General features: G+C 45.8%; 1 protein-coding gene across 1 annotated transcript in view; it reads right to left on the bottom strand.

Moving 5' to 3' along the window:
* Positions 1–23542, bottom strand: part of TFCP2L1 (transcription factor CP2 like 1) — a 126770-nt gene that overhangs the window by 45202 nt on the left and 58026 nt on the right. Inside the window, exons 3-8 of the mRNA XM_086957102.1 lie at positions 16950–17026; positions 16030–16135; positions 6883–6989; positions 6623–6775; positions 5924–6034; positions 3982–4073 (exon numbers count right to left, since the gene is read on the bottom strand). Of these exons, the coding sequence (XP_086813228.1) occupies positions 3982–4073; positions 5924–6034; positions 6623–6775; positions 6883–6989; positions 16030–16135; positions 16950–17026 (646 nt within the window). The remainder of the gene's footprint in view (positions 1–3981; positions 4074–5923; positions 6035–6622; positions 6776–6882; positions 6990–16029; positions 16136–16949; positions 17027–23542) is intronic.

Genomic DNA, 23542 nt, shown 5'->3' with positions numbered 1-23542 from the left:
CTTGCTATTACGTCCAGCCTTTTTCCACAAGAAAAATACCTACAACCGAGCATTCTCTGGAGCTGCCCCCAGAATATGGAACTCACTCCTTCCAAACATCAGGAAGATTCAAAATACAGTAACATTCAAACGAGAACTGAAGAGCCACTTGATGAGTAGATACCCTACTTAGAGAAACCCAAGGATCACTGGGATGATCAAGTACGCTAACTGAGGGCCCCCCTCTCCTTGAAAATGGGAAAATCATTATCGAACAATGATCTGATGTCGTGCCCAAGCCAAGGCTTGACACATCACTACTACCTCTTATAAGTGTGAACTTTTAACGATATCTCACAGTCATACTTTATAACTCTACCTCACTTGATTTATTTATCCCTATATGTGGTACCGTTACTATATGTCACAGTCATTATATATAACTTCTACCTCACTTGATTTATCTATACTTATTATCCTTGATATGCACTCGATCGCCTTCTAACCCTACCTCAACGAGCATGGTTTGTTACCATGACACTAGCCAAGCCTTGCTCGCCACATAATGCTAATTGCGCAGACATTTTGAATATATTTATATTTAATCTCGTCCATTCAGTATATTGCCTTCTACCTCACTACTCTCTTGTTGTTGTTATTGTTTTTATTATCTTTATATGTAATTCCTCCCTTGTTAAGCGCTCTGATACCCACGGGTCTTGTCCGCGCTATATAAAACACTATAAATAAATAAATAAATAAATAAATATATATGAAACAAACTTCAACGAGGGACAGACACACTGGTTCCTTAGCAAAAAGATAGTCTGTCAGTCCACTTTTCTACTGAGGGCCACATTTGCTACTTCCTAGTGAGACCTATGCGTAACCTACCCTGACTCCACTATAATAGGTTAATTACTGCATTTAAAGCTTGGGAGAGGATGTAGCCTAGCAGTTAGGGGCCCATTAGAATGTCGGGCGGGGGCAATCTGCCCAACACCCTCAAGGGAATTCCCCCCCCCCGCCATATTAGTATGGGGTGGGGGGAACGCGGTGGACAGAAAGACCGTCCGCCGCTTTTCCGCCCCGGTCGCCTTGCGGCCGGGGCGGAAAAGGATTAATATGGTGGCAGTTTCTAATAGACTCCGCCAGCCATATTACGATGTGCCAATTCAGATGCCTTTCCGTGGCGGCGATGCTGCCACGGAAAGGCATGCGGTCTTCAATCTGGGGTCCCCCTGCGGGCCCCCAGAATGAAGGAGGGGTGGAGGTGCACACCGGGGGCTAACTGTAGTACCCCCCCAACATTTGCATACACAAAGCAGCAGGCACCGCGCAGTGCCTGCCGCTTCGTGTATGCAAATGCATGCATGCATTTCTGACATTGTAGCGGGCGGTGCAGGGGCGGTGCAGTGAGCACCGCCCGCCACAATGTTAGAAATGAGGGATGCGCCCACCACTGTGGTGAGCGCATCCTAATGCTAACGTCGGGACCCCCGCCCTTAAGGCGGGCGGTCGAGTTTTCTGCAAGGGTGGCGGGCAGGCAAAGTCCGCCCGCCATCCTAATGGGGGCCTTAGTGCGGTGGTCTTCAAATCTGGAGAACGGGTTAGAGTCTTGGCAATAACTCTCAACATCCTGTGCTTTAATCTCCCCGTGCCTAACAAAAATTAACGTGTCCTCATGTAACGCAACTGGTTTTCATGTAAAGAGCTTTGATACCTGATTTTGGGTCACATTCTCGCTATATAAAACTGCGAGATAAAAACAAAAAACTTGCACTAGATGGTAAATTTAACTTTAAAATAAATTGTTTGAAACAAGCGCATATGCTAGTAAAAATGCACTGGTACGTATTTATATGCAGTGGTATACACCCTGCTATTGCCCATGTGAATTCCTCAGATCTCCTAACATTTCCAGCATTTCATGTATATCCTGGAATTTGATACCTCAAATATTTGTCATTGATTAGGCTCTCATGAACAAACACTGGATAGTACGCACTTAAATATAAAATTAAATGCTTGTACAGTCTCCCATTATCTTGAAGCAAGAGCTCACACAGTGGACTATTAAAAATAGTCCCTAGGGTGCTCGAGAGGTTGGCTCAAAACTTCACTCACTGCAGGTCTTAAGTTTAAAAGTCCTTCGGCATTTGATTAAAGACAAAAGCCATTTGACGTTATTCTCCTTTTGTTTTAAAAAAAACTTTGACCGTTCATTGTGAACTATCCATGTTCTTAACTTGGCTCCTGTGAATCATTCAGTAAGGTAGAATATGGTCTCCCGAATCATGCAGTATTAGTGATTGTGGGATATAGGTGGAGAGAACTTTGGGGAAACAAGGAAGTTGGTGTTCGGACTTCATACAGAATTTAGTAATTCCACTACATTTCAGCCCAGTTCGATGTGACCTTTTCTGAATGCTTCACCACAATAGCATCTGGACATCCAATGGCACATTCCACTAGAACACCCTTTGTAGGCAGTGACATTGCTTGGTGTTTTATATCAACAAGAAATAACCTAAACAGATTAAAACGAACGTAACAGGAATGATGCACTGTAAACTAATGTTAAATGAAGCTCAGTTTGTGGCTTGAGGAACCACCTTCGTAGCCACACCATTAGGGAAAATACTAGTTTTTAAACCTTTAAATTCATGTTCTGTCTGGCAGGGACATGCCGCCTGACCCCTAGCCCTCTACAGACATGGGGGGGGAGTGGGGGGGGGGGGGGGGAGTGCTGAGGAGGCTTTCACAGAGCTACTGCCAGTAGAGCACTGGCTCCCTGCTCTCACATGGAGATCAGAGAGCAAGCCTTTAGATGGCGGGGATGGGGTGGACAGTGCAGAACAAAAAGTGGTGTGGATGCATGGCTGTATGCCAGGTACTGCAGCGCTGCATAGAACGCAGACTGGTATATCCAAGGGTGGTGAGGACAGGGAGGCAAGTTTTTTGGGCAGTGATTTGTTTTGTATTTGGTTGTTGAACTGCTTTTGAAGGCAGACAGAGGATAATGCAGAGGGTGGCTCCCCCACTAGTCCTCCCAATCTCTGGTGAGCAACTCGGAAAGGAAATGGGGGATGTGGGCCAGACATAATATAAACTTTTGCATATGTAACTCAAAGTGGAGATTTTTCACCTTGAGGATTTGAGGGACAAAGACAATTTGTGCTTCAATTTCATCAATTCGATATCATCCAGAACCCTTAATTCCCATTATCCACAGTTACACATCTATAATTATATATGGTCTGAAAGCTACAAGATCAAATGAATTTCAGAGTTGTGCGGTGAACAATAAAAGCTGCTATTCTGGGTAGCGGTGAAACAGCTGACAAGTCATCAGCTCCACAGTCCTCTCTAATCTTCCCACTATGCACAAAATACTCTGTGATCCAACTGCAAGTAACACTGGGACGGAAGGGTAACAGCACAGTCTGCATTTCTTTGAGTATGAACATTATAAAAGGCCACCATTGTTTGGCTGTCCCAGCGTTTCCCGGACAGACCCAACAGCACTTATAGATTTGAAATAAAAGACAAAAATAAATCGGATGACTACAGCTAGAAGGCGATATAATGAAAGTTAAGAATAGTGCCAACGACGTTTAAGAAAGTATGCAGACGTGTTGAGAAAATAGAGATCTCCCGTTACAATCTGGAAACAGCGGAATGGTTATTAAAGGAAACTTACATGGCAGTACGAATTGTCAACTTTCTTGATTTGTTTAAAATGTATACGACTTTAAGGACTACGACTGCCATTAACAAAGTTAGCAGTTCACTTTACTCAAATTTCCACTATGAAAGCAATAAAAAGTGTGGTGTGCGGGGGTGGGGTGCATAATATACATCCATGTTGGAATGGTATTTCTATTGCATGCAATATCAGATTTACCCCTTGGGTACTGGTCCAAATGTTGACTCTTTGTTAGATTGAAATTAAGACATTTGTAGCTGTTGTGTAACAGAATAGAAAATCTAGTTACGTACCCATCTGGCATGGTGAAGCTGTTTGGGGAGCTGTTGTAACTTGGAGAAGGAGAGTTGTTGGCTGGACAAGGCATGTCGGGCCAAGGGGAACACTAAAAATAAAAAAATTAAAAATAAGTATACATTTGCTGTAACTTTGAAGCAGAGCAAGAGCCGAACTCCTGGCAGGTGGCTCATGTCAAGAAAACTGCACAAGTCTAGAACACAACGCCAGGTTCAACCATTTACATTGCACAATTAAGGTACGCAATCAACATTGATCTAGTGTAATTTCTCTAATGTGTATGGCATGCATAATATTCAGCAAACCAACAACTTTACACATGGCTCAGAGGTTACCACTGAAGATGAAAGCCTTATTATGAAGATGTGCCACATGTATTGCATTATTTTTCTTGATTAGGGAGGTTCTTTTTATCTGTAATCTGTGAACATAGGATTTGGAGTTGCAATGTTCAGGAAAGCGGGCTTTAACATCTTCTGGGTCTATAGTCAAGTTCATTGCCCAGTGGAGTGGAAGGGATGGTAAATCTCTTGCAGCGAGAGCTGTTGTATGCAACCGTACCCTCACAGCATACCTTGGTTGTGAAGAATGTATATTGGAAATTCTGTGGAAAGCATACTGCTGAATTTTAGTATGTGGGGTGTGATGGTGGAAGTACTATGAGCAAGATAAGAGCGAACAACATTTAGTGTTTATTGCTACATGTAGATAAGGAGGTCTGTTCAATATGTGTGCTGTGAAAACACAATAACTCACTCACAGTGGGGAGGAGAGAGTATTGTGTGTGGAGAGGTAGGCAAAGTACAGGTGCACAAGGGTTTAAGAAACAAGACCAGAAAATCATGTTACAATGTGAATAATCGGTCTTAAATTCCTACAGAAAAACTAGAATATGATCGTAATTTATTTTATGAGCAACGTAGTAAAAGACCATCTTTACAAATGGTGTTTAGTTCGAGTATGTTAAACCAATCGCTGCCAGATGGTATCATTCCAATTCATTACAACTCGTGTTTTTCTGCTCTTCACTGCATAATTCAGACACAACACAGCCCCATCAACTCTGGGCATCTACAGGCCTCTGCAAATGGCCCTGAAGCAGGAGTGGAGCTGCTCCTCTGCTTAAAAAGGTACCAAGCACTCAAAACTGGGACAGCACGATTGATAAAAATAAAAAAAACACTTACTCCCGCAAATCTGCTAGAATTTTCTGCTAAACATCGATGCAAGAAAGGTGTGGAAGCCAATAATGTATTTCTCTATGAATTACACTTATTGTGGTTCTTGTACCAAAGCATACAATTTCCAGTAGCCATTCTCTGTGTCCAAGATCCTTCAAGAAACTTCCGCTGTGAAATCACCTTATACCCAGCCCCATGATCAGTCATTAAATACCAATCCACTCAGTGATTAACACCTGATGCAGCAGGGATTGAGGTGCAAATGTTTTTCAACCTAAACTACAGCACACTTTACATTAATTCCAAAACAATGAATACTCAAAATGGAATGAAAATCCACAAGGGTTAGGTCGTCTCTGCCATCCAGCGCAGCGGTGTTCAAGTTTTAGAGACCACCACACATCAATTTTGATCCAACACTATGGCAAGCAGAAATGTTTTGATGCTTTGTCGAGCTGTGGACAGCTACCTTCACTGAATCCTAGATCACACATAGTGAGATTGTGATCAAACAGACCAGCTGGGGATCTAACAGAAATCAGTATTAGTTTCAAATGTCTTAATTACAGAGTTGAAAGCAACGCGTTACTAGGAGATGACAGGCTTAGGTAATCATAGTCAGGCAAGTTCCAGAAGTGGGAGACTAACCTTCCTGAATGATACTGAAGGGACAAAACGTCAACGTTGGCCAGAAGTTGAGAATATCAAGACAGCTGCAAAGCAAATTAATGCTTTATTTCTTAACAAGCAAGCTCACCTCTGTCAGGATGGTGGTATCATAAGAAGGCTGGTATTTCTCCTTCTCCTGTGCTGTCCGTTTCTCCATTTTCTCTCTATCAGTTTTCTGTTTACGGTCGGCTCCTTTGGGCTGTAGGCAAACAAGACTTCTTTAAACCAAAAAGCATCCAAAAGGGAAAAAAAATAAAAATGTACGCACCTACCCCTCACACACTCAAACACACCACTTCATTTAGATACCCATCCTAAGATACTGCATTTTCTTTGGTTTAATTCTAGATCGAGTTTATGGCAAATATACCGTTAAAGAAAGAGAACCATCTCCTTAGTATCTCTGGCCTACCGGGAATCCCTAGCAGAAAAATCCTCCATAAGTTTTAGCTTTCGAGGCCGTTCGTCCTTGGTCCAGCCCACTCAATTGTTCACTCCAAGAGCTCATCCTTTAAATATCTGTTGCCGGTTTGTGCCATTAACTCATTAGCAAACGCTTAACGGCTGAACAAGAAGCACCATCAATATAAAACATCCATGTTTAAAACACAAGCTAAATGTATTCTATGTGGCTTGGATAAGATACTTTTGTTTTTAAATCCCGAATTTCCATATACCCGCTTTACAGCACACATTTATCTGTACAATTTAGCCGGCATTAGTGCACTAATGCACTAACCCAAACACAACCCACCGTGTCAAGAATGGTTTCAGAAAAGTGTCATACCTTAAATACTTTGATCTGGCAGCTTGCAGAATGCAGGTGTTCTGTGTATTCACCATTCTCATTTTGTTTAAACGTGTCAATTTGAACACGGAAGGGCACTCCCTTCTCACCTCCATGTTTTCTTGGAGTAAATTCAGTACTGATACAGTGCACCTAGGTTTAAAAAAAGTAAGTAAAATTATGATTAAGCATGTGCATGGTCAGTTACTGAAAATTGAACACATCTGCACAATTCTTTTCTATTTCAATATTTACATTACCTGAATAAATGCTGAAGCCCTCTTTAAAGGGTCCCAAAGAAACTCCACAGTATTTAACTGTGTTGGGCTTGCCCGAGGGTCTAAGATACCAGCTGATAATGGGATATCTGTAGGAGAAAACCCCTAAAATTTTAAAAAGACTACATTGAAACACAATTGCCACGTCCACAATTACAATCCATTGGGTTGGCGCAAAATAAAGGGTGTTAAACACTGCATGTAATATAGGCCATTCACCTACTGACGACATAACACTTCCAACTAAGCATGAGCGGGAAATCCGTTACTCTCGCGGATTTTTGGGAAATCGCAATCCGCGAATTTTGCGGATTTCCCGCAAAATCCGCAAAAAAAAAAATCCGCGAGCGTAACGGGTTCAAAAGTTGAAAACCCACTCATGCAACTATTTTACAATGGCGCCAGCAAGCTGCCAGCGCCGTTGTAAAATAGTTACAAAGTTAGCTTGCACAGGAACCACTAGATAAAACGAAGCAGGTGCTGCTTTATTTTATCTAAGTGCTTCCTGTGCAAGCTAACTTTGTAACTATTTTACAACGGCGCTGGCAGCTTGCTGGCGCCATTGTAAAATAGTTACAGGCACAGCCTTACACAGGTCACTCAAGGGACCCCTGCGCCCTTCAGGGCGATTGCATAGTAACACACACATGGTCACTCGAACTAGTTGATGCTCAAATTCAGTGACTCATTCATTAGCCCAAAAACAATCATGAGTGTCTTCGAGGCTGGACAGGTGTGCCTCTTCCCAAATCTACCGTGGAAAATCAGCTGTGATGCTGGGTAGAGGGCGGCCTTTGCATGGTCGCTCGAACTAGTTGATGCTCAAAATCAGTGACTCATTCATTAGCCCAAAAACAATCATGAGCGTCTTCGAGGCGGGACAGGTGTGCCTCTTCCCAAATCTACTGTGGAAAATCAGCTGTGATGCTGGGTAGAGGCCTTTGCATCCTTGACTTTCATGAGCGCAATCCCCGTGCTGTTCCTGTGACCAGGAGCTTCTTTCTCTTCATATAATTGTGTTCGCACGGGTTGCTGCAAGTTCGCACGCGTTTTGTACAATTTCGCAATTTGCAAAATTGTACAAAACCCTCGCGAACTTGCAGAAACCCGTGCGAACATAAAAAAAAATCCGCGAATTCTTGCGAATTGAGAGTTCGCAAATCCGCAAAATTCGCGAACGCGAGATTCGCAAAATTCGCCCATACCTAAAACAGAATCTCAAAGCAAAATTTTAGATTTCCAACCAGCAGGCAAAATGCTCCAATATGCTACTGTCACTTTAATATGATATTTCTTTCCAATTATTATTCACCTCTTGTACTGAGGAGAGTGACGTCTACCAGCTTGTGATTCAAGTTTTTAAAGTTATTTTCCAACACAGGCAAACTGGAGAATACATAATTTTAGCAAATAACAAGGTTAAGTGTCCTAGGAACCAAGTCACGTACTAAGCTGATAAGCTGTAGATCAACTGATTTTTAAATCAGCCAGCGTTGATGACTCCAGAACACCACTAAACCTAATAGAAACAAGTTTGTGATTGGAAACTGAAATTCTTATAATAATGTTATGTATTAAATGCAAGCTGTAAATATTCAAAGTACTGGAGTATAATAGCAGGTGCAGATCAAAGTTGTACTGAAATAGCATCTGTACACTCTTTAGACAATTCTGTCCTACCATCTAACATGTTTTGGACAGAAAGTCTCTCCTCAAAGTAACTTCACCCGCTCCTCAAGACGGGAGTATTACCCTAAACCCATTTTCAGATCCAATCTAGTTGTGCTGCATACAACTACGGTGTAACAATCCCCTCAATGGTGTTGTTCAACCATGATGCCAGGGAAGAATTTCTTGTTATTGTGGTTACTACCATTGCTTCGGCAGTGAACTGAAGTTGGATGGGTCTTGGTTGATGTCCTAGTTATTCAGTCTTATTAATAATGCTCACCGTGACAGCAGAGCCTAGGGCTCACTGCCCTGGGTGTTCAGAAGACCATAAATTCCAACATAACTGGATTCAAACTACACTGCAGACAATATACGTAAAGCATACTCTTCTTTTAATGCTAGAAGGATTTAGAGCTGTAGCACCAGTTTGACAAAATGTTAACCTATGATGAAAATGCCTATCCATGGGCCTCCTGCTCCAGTTCTCACAAGAAACAAGAGCATCCAGGATGTGTGACTAATTCTCAATTAAAGTCCAGTTTAGATAACAAGAGACCTATAGAGAAAAAGGCACATTGCCCTCTAGATAAAGATTAAAAGATTGTTTCCTGCAAAGTGTGTATTTTCCATTAGAACAAGAAACCAGTGGTTAGCCTTTGTTTATTTCTATGCATATCAAGTGCATCTGATTTGCATGCCAATATTCTCAGTTTATATTATATCTCTATTTGCATGCCATTTACCCATGTCTATATTCCCACGCCATCAAAAATGAGCTTATTCGGTGTCACACTAACTGGAGCGAACCACCGCACTTACACAGTACAAAACTGTTCAAAATAGCTGTAGGCTGATAAGTCTAATTTCCTTTGGATAGAGGATTTATGAAAGATTGAACGCATTCTCATAGCTCATATTTTGGTTACTCAGACTTCAACGAGTGGACACGTCTGCCAGTAGCTAAAGGAGCACAAATAACATCCAACTAGAGGAGAAAATGGCAGAAATTTCAGTATAGGTCACTTCACCAAATAACAAAGAAGGAAGCAGTAATGCGTTTATTACTTAACCATAATTGCATTAATCTGTGTCCTTATCTTTTATCTTCATTACATGAGGCCTGTGTGCCTCACAGACAGCCCATACCAATATAAAACCCACACAAGGGGTCCAGAAAGACTTAAAAAGCCCATCCTGCAGGGACACCAGAACCCAGGGCTGAGAAACTGAAAATTTGACCACAAGCGGCCGATCACCATAACCCTGAAACGGTCCCAAATGCAGAGCACAAGACAGCCTGGCTGCAACCTTCTGTACGCCAGAACAGAAAAGGAGACCGAGGATGAGAGACCCTTCAAATGAAGCCACTCCGTACAACAGTCCAATCAGCAACGTGAGATTCGCCAGAGAAGGCACCAGGAGATTCGGAAACCTCAAGGGAGACCGAACCAATTGAAGCAGTCACTCCAGACCTGCCAGCGTTACCTGCAACAGCGAAAGTCAGACACAGCGGGACCACACTGGAGCAACCAGTACAACATGAGCCCCTACAACCTCCACCAGCCCCCAACTGAACCAGACCACCTAATCGAAGGAAGTGGAGAGAAGCGAACAATTGACCAACGGTCAAAGAAAAGGCAAGGCATCAGCAGCTTCAAAACCAAACTCTGGCAAACACCCGGGGGAAAAGGCAGCCACATCCAAAGAAAACTGAACAGGAGCCAAATCAAGCACCAGTGAATGTGAATGAACATCCAGCATCCACGAAGCCTGCCAATGTGTCAATCCCCAGAACCTTCTGGAATTGGGCTCCAAACAAACAAGAGATCCCGAAAATGATACCGCTGCGACCACAGCACACACACAGAAATCAAGAGAAGATGGAAGAACCAGCAACGTCTGCACCTGTAAACAATACAAGAGGAGAAAAGCCCCCAATCCCCAAGAGTCGCCCAGATATGGGAAGAAGGGAATCCCCCGCAGACTATGAACTGCCGACACAGGAGCTTAAAATGAAGGCACACATCTTACTAAATGAGTGCAGCCATTCAGACCCCACAAAACCACAGGGAAAAGAGCAGTTGCAAGGACAGCCTGACAGACCCCATGAGACCACATGGAAAAGTGGTGTTGCAAGGACAGCCTCTAGGGGGAATGAACTCCACCTAGTCAGAGGAGCGCCACAACTAACACAGGCCAACCACCCACACACACACATACTGCAGCAGGAATCAACATCCACAGGACTCGTGACCACAAGACATTCATCGGCTGGAGCACCAACCCAAGGACACCGCCCAGGCAGTGACATCCAGCAGCCAAACCAACCTGGGCCAAAAACTGAAAAACATGGAAATAACAGAAACGGAAGCCTTCACAACAGAAACCCTAGTCCCCCCAGCATTCAAGTGATTCCAATACATAAAAGATGTACTGGAAAAGGACTATTAGGACCAGGAGAACATCCCATCCTGGAAGACCTTCCAGGTCCACAACCAGAGGAACTGTTTGCTCATGAAGAACAGACACTGGCAAAGTATAGCCTCCAACGTATCAGCCAGGAATTTAGCCAGTAGCCCCACCAGTACCAGAACATCCAACACCCTTGACCCCCCCCTCCCGGCAATACTTCTGCCTGACCCACAAAAAAATCATCATCAAGGATCAAGCTGACACTGCCCCACATTATGCAGCCCGAGCACCAACCAGAGGCTGTGAAAGACGTCTACAGGTACCCAACCACCTTGCGAACAGAGGACAAAAAGCCACCCGAAAGAAAGAGAACCTGCCAAAAAGAGGGGTCAAGACAGAAACAATAGCAACAGAATGGGGCAACATATCCCCACGGACCCGCGTATAGGACTGATGAAGAAAATGGGTAAGCATGCAACGCTCAGGCTCCACCCAGGACTCAATGCTCACCAGTCAAAACCCTGGGTGCAATGGCAAAGCCAGTGCCACAGGCCTAGCAAGATGCAGAAAAAAGGACCACAGCAGCCCAACCACCGGAGGCGGCACAGCAAGCCCAGAATGCTGGAAACATGAGACCTTCCAGAACAATCCCAGATAGAACTATCCACCAGGCACAACACAGGGACGGACTCAGCTGACGATGCGGAATCCAGCTAACCCATCAACTGGATTGAGGCATGCAAAGTGTAGGCTTGGAAGACAAGGCACTAGTGAACGCAGCACCAAACAAAGCCTGGATCCCAAAACTGAAACACCCTATGATGCTCTGAGTAATGCACTAGGCATAGGGCTACAAAGACAGCAAAGGCATGAACATGCATCTCCACTATGCACAATGACACACATCCTCAAAAAAAGAAGGTTCTGAATGAATCCACCCGGAAGCCAACGAGAAGGAACAAACCAGCACACTGTTTAAGCCAAGAAATGTTTCATACTGAGTGAAACATGGCCCAAGGGCATTGGAATGTTACCATGAGCACCACACCACACTAGCAACCCAAGGTCAGTCCCACAGTCCAGAAGTACGGGGAAATATTGGTTTGCCCTCAAACATCAGATGCAGAGCAGACTCAAGAGCTCTTACTTCTTACCCTAGGTCTAAAGTCGGCAGCCCTGACCAACAGGCCACATCACTGGTCTAAGAGATAACAGGTGCCCCAAACACCCCATGACAGTCAGGAGCCAACAGGTGCAACCCAAACACCAGAGTTGAAAGACCACAACCCGGAGCCACAGCCTCAGGTAACAGCGGGGGCCATTGCAACTGAAATATTCACACCTGGGCCAAAGAAAGGCACAGCAGACCACCAGCTCTGCAAACAGAACAGTGGAAAAACTACGCTCAAACATTGTAACTGAGCCAACACAAGCATTGAAACACTAGGAGTCAAACCCATAACAGTCAAAGCAACAGGCTAAGATCTAAACCAATAGGCCACAGCTACTCTCCCAGCACAAACGGTCAGGCAACGAAGTCTACTGAGAAACCCTGAACCAGTAATCCAGCAAACAGAACATCCCAGAACAAACAAAATCATCGCCCTGCAGAGAGAAAGTCCCCTGCAGCAGAAAGAAAAGCAGCTGGTTGCATGGCAAACCAGTAAAACACCCCTGCCAGAGAATAGCCCCGCAGACCTTCAGCGGGGAGAACACAGCCCCGGGTCAGAAACCTACCCTACTGTTAAACAATAAACATTGGCTCTGCACAGAATAGGACAATGGAACCACACAGAAAATTACAGAGGAAACCCACAGCCAATGAAAAAAAAAACAAAATGGACAGGCTATTGGCCAGGAACAACCAAACAAACGTACAGCACAGCTACACATTTTTATTTAAAAAAAAAATGTCCTACCTTCAGTGACAGTTTTGCGAGTAGAAAGGAGCACCGCTTCCTAACGGGCTGTCATGCATTCACTGAGAGGAACACCATTCCCATAAACATAACCATGCAGCATGGAAAGTCCGAAAGCGTGCAGCACCATGCTGCCTCTCCGCCAACCTGACTGAGCGACTCAGAGCACTGCTCTGAAGCACCCGACAGGCACAGGGATTTCCACAGTCCAAGGATGCCCCAGGAGCCTTCCAACTTATCCCTCCATTGCATCACCCGACCCAAGCGCCCGCAACACGGAGAACGCTGACATTTCACAATCTAATCCTGCTGCACTGCAAGCAGGAACAGAGGTGCCACATACAGCTAGAGCGCCTCCACGAGAAGCAGGCCGATCAACAGGTTGCCTGCGCAACACAGTTAGCCCAACGCCTGTCCGAGGAAGGCACTGCAGAACTTTGGCTGGGTGAACTCAGTCCTTGGTCAACAGGCCGCGCCCACCCTGAACGGAGGAGGGCAACACAGACCTCCGGCCAGGGGAAACACCAAAGAAAATCTGCCACACTATGTGGCGACACCGCTCCCAGTAAACTCAGCACATTAATATTTGGCCGCGTTCGTACCAGGACCCATATCCTCAAGTTGTCCAGGACCACACTTTGAGGAGAGCACCGCCCCAACGTGTGCTGACACCCCCTTGAGGTCTCCTCCGAATTCCACAAGACAATCACTGTACAGAAACCTCTGGCCCACGGGGACGCTGTGATGCTTCTGCCGCCTCGGACCACGTGAAATCATTCCCAAAGGAAGGAATGAACCAAGCAGAAAACCATAAATCATGAACTCCAGGATGTTTTAAAATGCCGCCGGACAAGACAAGCCTGCAAGATCAAATATCAACCCACTAAAGCAAGACCTCGCTGGAGCGAGAGCACGGCCCTCACCCTTCAGTGTCTGACACAAAAGAACAGAAGTTCTGGAGGGGCGGGGCTTTCTTATATATCTATGGGGTGTCTACAAAGCACAGTGGTCTCATTATGTAATGGTAAACTCAGCGACATTGTGGAATGCTCTCCCACCCAGGATTCAGATGGAGCAGAGCCATCCGAAGTTCCGAAAGCTCCTTAAAACCTTTCTGTTTCCCCAGGACCTCTAGACGCTGGTACTGTCCCTGGCATTCCTTGTTCTATAGCCCTGGGACGCTCTCGGGCAGCCATGCGTTCTATACATCCACTTTGATTTCATTCATTCAGATAAGCGAGAGGGACGAGGAGATAATGCAGATTTGAGCTACCAAATGAGAATTGGATGAATAAGCAAAGTGGAATGAAACATTATGAAATAAGGTCATTTAAATTTGGGGTAGAAACAATAAGAATGAAGACTAAAGGTAATGTCAAGTCATGCTAAATGAGCTATAATATTGAAAGGTGCAGAAATGTAATGTGGGCCAGAAGGAAGGTATAAGCTGGAACAAAGAGTGGAGGGCACAAGAGATTTGCAGTGAGAAAAAAGTGGGCACAGTAAGGTTATGATGTGATTTGAAATTTAAGTACAGTTTCTCTAAAAGCATTCTTTGAGAACTAGTTACATGTAAACTTATCAGTAACAAATAAAGGCTGTAAGGTTGAAGTCACAACTTGGAATCAATTGGATAAGACAATTGGTCGGGGCAAGGAAGAACGTGAGGCTTGGATGGGATGGCATTACAATAATTGAGTGTAATGACTAATGTGTGCGCAAGAGAATAGACACATTTGTTTACTTTGTAATCTATATGCCACAAAGCCTTGTACATGATTTCACTCCAGTATCAATGCTCAAAACAGAACTATAGACATGCAAATTCACTGAAAGACATTTTCAATATTAGAGATAAAGCTTTGTCAAAAGCGCTCATGAAGCATGTCCAAAGAGGAAAGGCAGTAAGAAAAAATCCATATTGCAAAGACTTGAGCGATCATATTAAAGCCTTTAAAAAAATGTATTTTAACTATTTTACAGTAAGACACCACAATACAGCTTAAGTTCGGATCAGGCACAAAAGGGCCAGAAATGCGGTGTCAGTCCTTAGGCACTCCAGAGGTCAGCAATGTTCTCTAGTTAAGACTACCCAGAATCATAGCCTTTTCATTTTATGGATTTTTTAAGGCAAATTCCCAAGTTAAACGGCCGTTAGTAAGGTCTCCAAACAGATGCTACACCTACTCTGAAAGGAAGTGAATTAAAACAGAAATTATACCACCCAAAAGATGCAGATATGCTTTAAGTAATAGGGTAAAAAAGTGAAGTGGCTCTGAATGGCTCTAAATTGGAGTGCGCTCTAAACAAAACAATGCAAGACAATGTACACTTCTTATCCGAAACGGGTTGGAGAGAAGAAAAAAAAAAAACACAACCACTTTCCCTAACCAAAACTAGAGACATTCAATTTGGTTTTTATATCATATCAAGGTAGTATGATATTGGTAGGAATTAAAGTAAAAAGAAAATCAATCAGGGGAAGCTTGAGTACGAGCAAAGAGATCAAGCATTTAGAAGATCAGTTGCAACATGAATATGAGAGGTTTTAGTTTACAAAAACCAAAATTGATAACTCAATCAGGAATGTTCCTTGGATCTGAAATTCCTCATATTTAAGACAACCATCCAATCACAGGGAAGCCGCCATGGCAGCAGGTTAAAGACTTTGGCACACCCGAAGCACTAGAGATCAAAAACATTAAGTGAGACAGCAGTTACACTTTGGAACAAGTATACTTTAAGGCAGTAGCTTGATGTTGTTGAAACTAGCAAAGTACAGAGATTACAGACATGAGCAGAATGCCAAACATATCAGGCAAAGTACATACAGCAATAGATAAACAGCAGGAAAGTGTCAATGTGAAGTTGAAATATTGAACACGAAAGCATCACTTGGAACTTTTTCTTGCAAGGGTTTGTCCTAAGTAGATACTTAACTCTGAACCCAACAAGAATAAGAGTTTATTCCATAGTAAACTATTTGCTAAAGTGTGCTAATTTTAGGCCCACTACAAGTGTTTAGCTTAAACAGTGCTGCACCGAATGAGAACCAAAAAGAGGAATAAAAATGAAGCAAAGAAGTTGCAAACAAATAAAATAAACTTTGTTTTAAAAAAAGACATACCCAAATCAAGTATTCTGTCCCCTGGGCGGCTCCATCTCCAGCCTTCTAGTTGTTGGTGTTCTGTATATTGTAAACGTCGATCATGGAAAACTACACGAATTATGCTCTTATGAAAAGAACAATCAAAAACAAATGAGCTACAGAAAATGACAATGAAATGAGAACAGAAGTTGGGATATGGAAAAAACAAAAAGGATTCATAGTTTAAAAGACAAATCGTATTCAACTCAAATAGTCACCCAAAGATTTAGAGGTGGCTAGCAAAGAGCAAAGTCTAATTCTCAGACGTTAATCTACTGACCTTCCTATTCCAAGGAGGTTCCCTTAATTGAAAAGTTATACATTTCCTGTGTTCTACTGAATACGTTTTCGGAAGTGGACTGCCAAGAGGGGACAACCACAAGTATCGAAATCTTCTTAGAGGGTTAGGCCCATGTTTAGTACTGCTCTGCAATAGGTTCATGAGAACACGTTTGAAGAAAAAATGAGGGAGATACCAGGCCTCCAGAGCCTTACCTACCCATGCATTACATACAGAAATGGTTTCACTTCATTGCTAAGTGGAAAAACAAATCTTTGTGTTGCCTTTCGTCCAAAGTTTTCTTACCCATTCCAACCCTTTAACCACCCACTCTACTGCGCTCACCAACTACTGCCTTTGCCAAAGTATATAGTGTCCAAATTTAACTGCAAAGCAGTTACCTAATGTAGTACATCTCATACAAAGACCCCAGTGAACATAGCCAGTAAATAGTTTGCGATTTGGACATGAATATTTTGTGGCGGGAAGTAGCAACTGGGCACTTTAGTACTTTTGTGGAGACCTGGCAAGAACTTCACGGACAAAAATATTAACAGACCGTGAAAGCAAATTACAAGTTTGCTTTATCAAAGGCGCTCAGCAAATTAAGAAAACTTACCTTTATGTATTTTCCATTTAAATCCTGATACTCTCCCAATTTCCTGTTGTCAAGGAGCCGGATTTCATAAGACTGGCCTGCAAGATTTTAAAGGGAAAAATGCCAAGCCTTAGAGCAGATTCATTAAAGTTTTAATTAAGAGTTCATACAAACAGCACCTACAAATGCATATTGAATCATTGACGCATTACAAACGCAAGTTACTCTGGCAACAGGCTAAACATTTATGAGTCACTGAGGATTATAAGCCATTTTATCCAATATGACGCAACACTTTGTTAGAGGCAAAATAAGTTTTATGTATATTTAAAGTTCCTTAGCAAACAGTGCTTATTTGAGTAAAGTTCCATATAATCCTGGAGTAAGTATAACTACTGAATTCATCAAATGGGCTGAGGGCCATGGGAAGCTTATGATGGGCCCTGGTCTTTGAAAATAAAAAAAGTTTCTAAGTCAATATAATGTACTGGAGTAGGGTTGCAGGTTATTTTGCAGGAAGAAAGGGTTGCAATATAATTTGGTGGCTAGAGCATTCTATGCCCAGATGACTCTTCACATGAAAAACACATTTCCACATGAAGAAGTCTCTTCCATTAAACCTCCTTCTAACCTGCTGTTATTTTCCCATATTTAACCATAGTTAACAATGTGAACTTTTTAATATGGCTTCGGTGTTTACGGTGAATCTCATCCACACCTTTGAGTCAATTATATTTTACTTGTATAGGACTTGTGGTTTTTTTGGGGAGTTTTAAATAGTGCAAACTTGACCCGAAGGTATAGAGCTTTACATGAGCACCAGTTGTTTTACAGACACTTTCCTTTTTGTTAGGCACGGGGAGATTAAGTGATTTGCCCAGAATCAAAGGATGTTGAGCGTCCCTGCAAGACACAAACCCGGTTTCTCAACTTTGAGGTTGACGCTCTAGCCGTTGGGCCACACCCTCTGCCCTTAGTCTGAGTCTATTAAGTTAAGCACACCAGCATGTGTTGTAAGTAAATGAATAACTTCTCCACCTTGGATCCAGCTATGAAATACTGTGCCCCTATTATTTGCCAATTTACTTCTAATATGTGCTATATTGGTCCATTAAATATAGAGCATCATTACCTCCTCGTCCTGTCTCCCCGTCCATTTCCTGACAAGTGAGCAGCCAGTCTGCTCTACAGAAACCCCTACCTAGCTGAGCTGTTTGCACTTCCCCCTAGGATGACGTCACCATCACAGTGCATCAAGAAACATCCTGTTCTTTTTTTTCTGCGATCTACGACCGAGTTTCCTGGCTGTGCTGTTCGGGGGCTGCCTGTGTTCCTGGTGAGTTCCCTGCTGTTTCTTTTTCTGTGCAGCGGCGTGCTTTAGCGGCCGCCTTTGTTATCGCGCTGCCATTTCCCCCGCGCTGTCTCCTTTCTGGGGCTGTTTTCTTGCACGCGGCTCACGTTAGCGTCCGCCTCTGTTTAGGGCTATGATATTACACGCGGCTCGAGTTAGCGGCTGTTTCTGCTCATTGAACTCACCGGCCTTTGGTTGGCCTGCTCCAGCGGCCATTCCTGGGTGGTCTCCGGTCCTTTTTCGCCCTGCTTTAGCGGGCGGGACTTTTTTTGGGGTTGGTGATGAGACGCTCATGTGGTCTTGTGCGTTTTAGGGGGGCGTTTTGGCTGTTGGCTGGGCTTTTCATGCCGGCCCATTTTTTCTTCCTGCCACAGGTGTTCGGGTCCTCAGACTATATATGGGGTCCTTCTTGTGTGTTTTTTTGTCCTGGTTTGTGCCTGTTGGGGGTTTTTGAACTTCTGCTTCTGCAATGGCTTCTGAAGCGTCTTCTTCTGCGGCCCCTCTGGATGCCCTGCACCTGTTTATTAATGAGGCTGTGGCTGCTGCTTTCCTGGCTAGGGACGCGGCTGGGCCTCCTCCCAAGGTGCCTCGTGTTTCTTTGGATCCACAGGCTGATCCGGAGGAGGACATGGGTCTTGATGAGGGTGTCCGTGGTCGTTTTGTTCAGGGTGCTGAGCTCGCTGAACTGTTCACCCATGTGCGGTCCAATTTGGCCTTCTCTCCTCCTGCGGATGCTGTTGTGGAGGATGACTTTTTTACGCAGTATGTCCAGCCTGCTCCAGACTCCTTTCCTTTACATGGGGCGGTGCGCAATGTGCTGTCTCACGAATGGAAGGAGGTGAACAAGTCTTCTTTTCCTCGTTTCCTGTCCAGGCGTTACTCTCTTGAGGGTTTTGCTGCTGAATTCCCTCAGGCTGTGAAAGTGGACAATTTAATGGCTGGCCTTTCCGCTCAGGGTTTGGTGGTTTCTGAAGACACCCTCCCTGCGGACGCTGTGGATAGGCGTGTTGAGGGGGCGGTGAAGCGTTCCTATGCCGCTTCTAATTTTTCTGTCCGGGCGACTGCATATTCTAACTATATGGTTCAGTCGCTCCTTAAGGATTTCCAGTCCCTGTCAGTTCTGCTGAACGACGGCGAGGATGTCACATCTCTTGTCTTTGATGGAGTTGCAGGTTCGTTACCTGTCGGATCTTTCCTTCGACAATTTGGGGGCGGCGGCGGCTGCTTCTGGTGCTTCCATTGCTGCCCGTCGTCATATTTGGATGCGTTCCTGGAAGGCGGACTCTTCGCAGAAGTCGGTCCACCTTAAGTTGAATGAATGATGATTCCTTATTTGTATAGCGCATGGCTACCCGGGGGCATCCCAGCGCTTCAGACCAACGTTCATTCTCAGAGTCTAGGTAAACAGGAGGGTTTTCAGCATCTTCCTGAATTTAAGATGGTTTTCTTCCATTCTGATGTAGTCTGGGTGATTATTCCAAAGTTTTGTGGCCTGTAGAGAGAAGCGTCGGCCGCCCATGCGCACTCTCCTTGTTTTAGGGACTGCCAAAAGGTTCTTGTTATTAGATCTCAGTTCCCGACCGGAGAAATATGGGCAGAACATTGATTGAATCAGTGCAGGTCCTAACTTGTCGACTGCTTTGTGGGCCGTGGTCAGAGCTTTAAACTCGATCCTCTGTTGCACTGGAAGCCAGTGAAGCTGACGGAGTGCAGGTTTGGCAGAGGTTCTCCGTGGGACATTCAGCAACATACGTGCAGCGCAATTCTGCACGGTCTGCAAGATCTTGATTGTCCCTTGAGGAGGGCCTAAGTATAGTGCATTAGAGTAGTCTAGGCGTGATAATATCAGCGCTTGTACTAAGATCCTTCTGGCTTCGAAGGGGAGAAGGCTGATGATTTTCCTAAGGAGCCTAATAAGTGCATAACATGTAGCTGCTACCTTCCGGGCCTGTACTGAAAAATTAAGAGCTGGGTCCATCCACACCCCAAGACTCTTAATTTGTGTTTTGGGCTTAGGTGGATGGCCAAGGCTATCCGGCCACCATTCCTCCACCGTAGTGGGTGCCTTATGTCCCAGCATCATCACCTCTGTTTTTGCTCCATTAAGTTTTAAGAAGGATTCATCCATCCATTCCCGTACTTTATTAAGACAGGTAGAGAGATTTTCAAAAGGGGCATCCTGAGTAGTTAAGGAAATAATAAGTTGTGTGTCATCTGCGTATGTTACCAGTTGTACTCCCCAGGGGAGCACCACCTCAGCCAAAGGCCTCATGTAAATGTTAAGGTTGGGCTGAGTGACGAACCCTGGGGGACACCGCAGTGGAGACACATTTGGGGAGAGGAAGCCTCGTTTTCAAAGACCACATTGGTCCTGTCAGACAGAAAAGAATGCAGCCACCGTAGCGCGCGGCCCGAGAAACCAACTTCTTCCAGCCTGTGAAGCAGGATAGGATGGTTCACGGTGTCGAAGGCCGCGCTAAGATCTAGTAGTAGTATGGCCGCAAGCTGCCCTTTGGAGGTTCCAAGGTGTTCGGTCCTCAACTGGAGGGTATGGTCAAGCAGTCCGTGGAGAACCGCAAGCTGGTGGCTCCTGTCCGCCCTTCTTCTCGGGGCATGGATTTGGTTATCGTCGCGCTTTTGGGCCTCCTGCTCGTGATGCTTCTCAGCCCTTTCGTGCACGGGGTCGTGGCCGGGGGGCCCCTGGAAGTGCCAAGCCCCGGGCCGCTGCCGGTGTTGCCACCCCCGCTTCCTCCTCTTCTCAATGACTGTCTGCCTTTGCCGGTTGGTGGTCGCCTCCAGTCCTTCCGCGCCCGGTGGTTGTCAGTTCCAGATGCCTGGGCGGTTCAGACTATTTCGGAAGGTTGCCGGATCGAGCTTTCCTCTCCTCCTCCGGGTTTTGTTCAGACTCCCCTGCCCAGTCTTCCTCTGCGCAGAGATGCTTTGTTGACGGGTGTGCGGCTCCTGTTGGAGAAGAAGGCTATTGTGGAGGTTCCTCCTCTGGAGAGTGGCAGGGGTTGCTATTCAATCCTCTTTCTTGTCTCAAAGAAAGACACTTCGGATCTTCGTCCTGTTTTGGATCTGAAGCGGGTCAATCTCTTCGTCGTCCACCGTCCGTTCAAGATGGTGACGCTCCAGTCCATCCTGCCTCTGGTCCTGCCAGGGAGCTTCCTGGCGTCCCTGGATCTGATGGATGCGTATTTGCACGTTCCTGTCCACCCGGAAGACCAGCGTTTTCTCCGATTTGCTGTGGGGGCCCTGCACTATCAGTTCCGGGTGCTCCCTTTCGGCCTTTCATTGGCACCCAGAGTGTTCACCAAGCTCTTGGCCCCTCTGGTGGGTATCCTTCATTCCAGGGGACTACTGGTGTTTCCATATCTGGATGACTGGTTGATGGTCTCCTTTTTCACAGGCTCTGTCAGATGTGGACCAGGTGTGTCTTCTGCTGGGTTCCTTTGGGTTCCTTATCAACCACAGGAAATCCTCCCTGGTGCCCTCCCAGTCCCTGAAGTTCCTGGGGGCTCTCTTCCGCATGGACATGGTTTTTCTCTCGCAGGAGCGCCAGTTGACTTTATTTCGTCATCTTTCCTGGCTTCTGTCCCAATCCCGGGTGTCTGCCCGTCTCTGGTTGCGGAGTCAAGGGGAGATGGCTTCCACTCTGCATCTCCTTCCTTGGTCCAGGCTCCATCTGTACCCCCTGTTGCATCATGTCCTGTCGCACTGGGATCCTGCCTCCTTGGACTACGAGACTCTGATCCCTGTCACTCCTGGGATTCGGGCGGATCTCCAGTGGTGGTTGTCCCCTCTCTCCCTTTCCCGGGGGTTCGATCTCCTTCCTCCTCAGTCTGTGGTCGTGTTGTCCACGGATGCCAGTGCTTTGGGGTGGGGTGCCGTTCTGGGTGCCTCCAAGGCTCAGGGTCGGTGGTCCAGAGTCCCTCCAGTCCTCGAACTGGAAGGAGTTGAGGGCGGTTTGGTTGGCTCTTCTTTGGTTCGTTTCTCTCCTTCGGGGTCGGGCGGTCTCTGTGCAGACGGACAATCAAGTGGTTCGTTCTTATGTGAATCACCAGGGGGGGCATGTGTCGTGCTCGGTTTCTCCTGTCCCGGGAGATCAGCCTTTGGGCCGAGTCGTGTCTCTCGTCTCTGACAGCGGTCTATCTTCCGGGGAAGGAGAATGGGCCTGCGGATTCTTTGAGCAGGGTGTTCCCCTCCTCGGTGTCCCTCTGTCTGTCCCCGGATCTGTTCGATCTGAATGTCCTCCGGTTCCGCCTTCCTTGGCTGGATCTGTTTGCCTCGGAGGAGTCCGCCCTTCTTCCTCGGTTTTGCAGCATAGTTCCTTTTCCGTTGGCGTGGGCTACCAATGCTTTCTCGGTTCCTTGGTCGAGGGGTCTGCTGTTTGTCTTCCCTCCGTTTGCCTTAATTCCGAGGGTCCTCCTGAAGATTTGTTGGGATCGGGCGGAGGTTCTCCTGGTGGTTCCGGAATGGTCTCTACAGTCTTGGTTCCCCCTTCTGCTGACCTTTTCTGATTGCCCTCATTGGAGGTTCCCCTGTCTCCCTCCCCGCTGCGGGCTCCTCTTCTCGGGGTTGCCTCCCTGCATCGCCTCCGGCTGGGGGGTTTGGCACTTGAGAGGTTGAGTTTGCTGGGTCTGGGTTGCTCGGTTGAGGTTGCCCGTTGTCTCCAGCTTTCTCAGCGTCCTTCCACCTTGAAGTCGTAAGACCGTCACTGGAAGAATTTCTCCTCCTGGTGTCTTGTGAGGGGTCTCTCTTCTGCCTCCTGTGAGGCCGTGAAGGTTTTGGACTTCTTGCAGGATGGTTTCGTCTTGGGGCTTATGGTTTCTTCCCTACGGGCCCAGTGGGCTGCCATTCTTGCTTTCCGGGGTTCTTCGGTTTCCTCCGTTTCCCCCTCCGTTTCTGCGGAGTTTCCTTTTTCAGCGTCCTGTCTCTCGTTCTCCTGTGCCTTCTTGGGATCTTCCCTTGGTTCTCCGGGCTTTGACGGGTCCTCCTTTCGAGCCTTTGGACTCTGTGGCCCTGAAATTCCTTTCTGCTAAGGTTATTTTCCTGGTGGCCATTACTTCTGGGCGGAGGGTTGGTGAGATTGGGGCGCTGATGGCTCCCCCCCCCCCCCCCCCCCCCCCATCTTGCGCTTTTGCGATAAGGTCATTCTCTGTCCGAGTCAGTTCTTTCTTCCTAAGGTGGTGTCTTCCTTTCACTGTCAGGAGGATATTGTTCTCCCTGTGTTTTCCGGCTCCTGCCTCTCCTGAGGAGGTGC

The sequence above is a fragment of the Lissotriton vulgaris genome, chromosome 2_1, assembly GCF_964263255.1.
Source record: "Lissotriton vulgaris chromosome 2_1, aLisVul1.2, whole genome shotgun sequence".
In the NCBI taxonomy this organism is placed as follows: Eukaryota; Metazoa; Chordata; class Amphibia; order Caudata; family Salamandridae; genus Lissotriton; species Lissotriton vulgaris.
The sequence above is the reverse complement of the archived record's forward strand: the minus strand, read 5'-3'. Positions and strand labels throughout refer to the sequence as shown.